Source organism: Erigeron canadensis, chromosome 8, assembly GCF_010389155.1.
Source record: "Erigeron canadensis isolate Cc75 chromosome 8, C_canadensis_v1, whole genome shotgun sequence".
NCBI lineage: Eukaryota > Viridiplantae > Streptophyta > Magnoliopsida > Asterales > Asteraceae > Erigeron > Erigeron canadensis.
In genome coordinates, this window is record NC_057768.1 from 38,807,144 (window position 1) to 38,809,396 (window position 2,253).

At 39.7% G+C, this 2,253-nt stretch overlaps 1 protein-coding gene across 1 annotated transcript; it reads left to right on the forward strand.

The window, feature by feature from the left end:
- The first annotated feature begins 308 nt into the window (after positions 1–308).
- Positions 309–2,012, forward strand: LOC122579510 (protein ASPARTIC PROTEASE IN GUARD CELL 1-like). The gene has a single exon (XM_043751692.1). It carries the CDS (start codon positions 334–336, stop codon positions 1,825–1,827), a length of 1,494 nt encoding a protein of 497 aa, XP_043607627.1. The 5' UTR covers positions 309–333; the 3' UTR covers positions 1,828–2,012.
- The last annotated feature ends 241 nt before the right edge of the window (positions 2,013–2,253 follow it).

Below are 2,253 nucleotides of genomic sequence, written 5' to 3' on the forward strand. Positions count from 1 at the left end.
ATAGTTTGGATATTATATTATACAAAGTATTGATTTTTATGCCTATAATAAAACCTTTTGGACTGTTGTTATTTTATTTTTTTCTTTCTATAAGTATGTCTTTACCTTTTGAGTTTTGACTAATGAAACTTGATTCACATTGACCACAGTTTGCATTATAGACGGATAATTTACAACCTTTATACTTTTATAGAATAATAATAATAATAATCATATTTTTCTAATCTGCAATTTTTATTGATTTATGTAGTGCCCTACATAAATGAAGTTTCAAGTCCCACTAAGCTTACTCTTCAGTCTTCACTGCCCCACTACTCTAATCCAACTCGAACAATGGTGAAACTGAAAAATAAGCTCCTTCTTCTTCTACTTATCTCTATCCTTTTCACATCGACCCTCACCGCCTCCGCCGTTGCATCTACAACCACCACCACCGTGTTCCACGTCACTGAATCCATCCAAAAAACCTTGAATGCAGTTTCCCACACACCCAAACACCCCTCACAAATCCTAACTCAATCAACATCACTTGTTAAATCCTCTTCTTCCTTTTCCTCCTCAACTCTCTCTTTACAGCTCCACACTCGCTCCTCCATCCATAAACCCTCATCACACAAAAACTACAACTCACTCGTTCTATCTCGACTCGCTCGTGACTCTTCCCGAGTCAACTCACTTCAAACTCGTCTCCATCTAGCCGTTAACAATATCTCAAAACCAAATCTCAAACCATTATTCAGTGAGTATAAATCAACAAGTGATAGAGATTTACAAGTACCTGTTGTTTCCGGAACGAGCCAAGGAAGCGGCGAGTATTTCTCCCGAGTTGGAATCGGCCATCCACCGAGTCAAGTTTATATGGTTATAGACACAGGTAGTGACGTCAGCTGGCTACAATGTGCACCCTGCGCTGATTGTTATCAACAAACTGATCCTATTTATGAACCTCAATCATCATCTACATATTCTCCCATCACGTGCGAGGCACGTGACTGCAAATCCCTAGAAGTTTCCGAATGCAGAAACGACACGTGTCTGTATCAGGTATCCTACGGTGACGGATCTTATACCGTTGGAGATTTTGCAACGGAGACGGTGACGTTAACGGATTCCGTTAAGGTTAACGATATAGCTATAGGATGTGGACATAATAACGAAGGGTTGTTCGTCGGGGCTGCCGGATTAATCGGACTCGGCGGCGGCAAGTTGTCGTTTCCGTCGCAGATAAACGCCACGTCATACTCTTACTGTCTCGTAGACCGTGACTCCGACGCCACGTCATCACTAGATTTCAACTCACCGATTCCTAAAGGTGCCGTTACAGCTCCGTTACTTAAAAGTGACAAAATCGATACGTTTTATTACGTTAACTTAACCGGAATCAGCGTAGGCGGTGATATGGTTAACATTCCAGAGAAGACGTTTTTGTTAAGTAGCGACGGAGACGGCGGAGTGATAGTGGATTCGGGAACGGCGGTGACGAGATTTGAAACGACGGCGTATAATGCGTTACGAGATGCATTTGTTAGTAAGACAAAGAAGCTGAAGTTTGTTAACAGTGTGGCATTGTTTGATACTTGTTACGATTTTTCGAAAATGAAGAGTGTACAGGTGCCAACGGTGTCGTTTCATTTTTCTAATGGACAGAAATTGGGATTACCGGCTAAGAATTACTTGATACCGATTGATTCGAATGGGACATTTTGCTTTGCTTTCGCTGCTACGACGTCTTCGCTGTCGATAATCGGTAATGTGCAGCAACAAGGGATTCGTGTTACTTACGATTTTCAACGATCAATTGTTGGCTTCACGTCTAATGAATGTTGATTATATCAAATCGGCTTTTTAAGTTTTTTTTTATTAAAAAAAAAATTTATCCCGATGATTATTGTTTATTATGACTTGTGAGTATCAACACGTCTAGTCGATATTGCCTGCTTTGGTGCACATTTTGTTTTTGGACTCGGCTCTTTATTGATTTGAAGAAGGTTTTAACGAATTTTTTTTTGATAGCGTTGTTGGTCGTAGTTTGCGTTAATTAGATTTTGTTGAAATTTATCAGTTACTCGTATAATTTTTGTTTTGGTATTGTTTCGATTAATTAAGGTTAAACATAGAAGAGAGTCGACATTATATGCATCCATTCACGTACTTTCTAGATGAGAAAAGACTTCTTATTAATTTCGTGTGCTTGCTGCCTCGTTCACCTAAAGGATACAAACCAATAACCATAGTCTCTTTCCAAATCAGCCC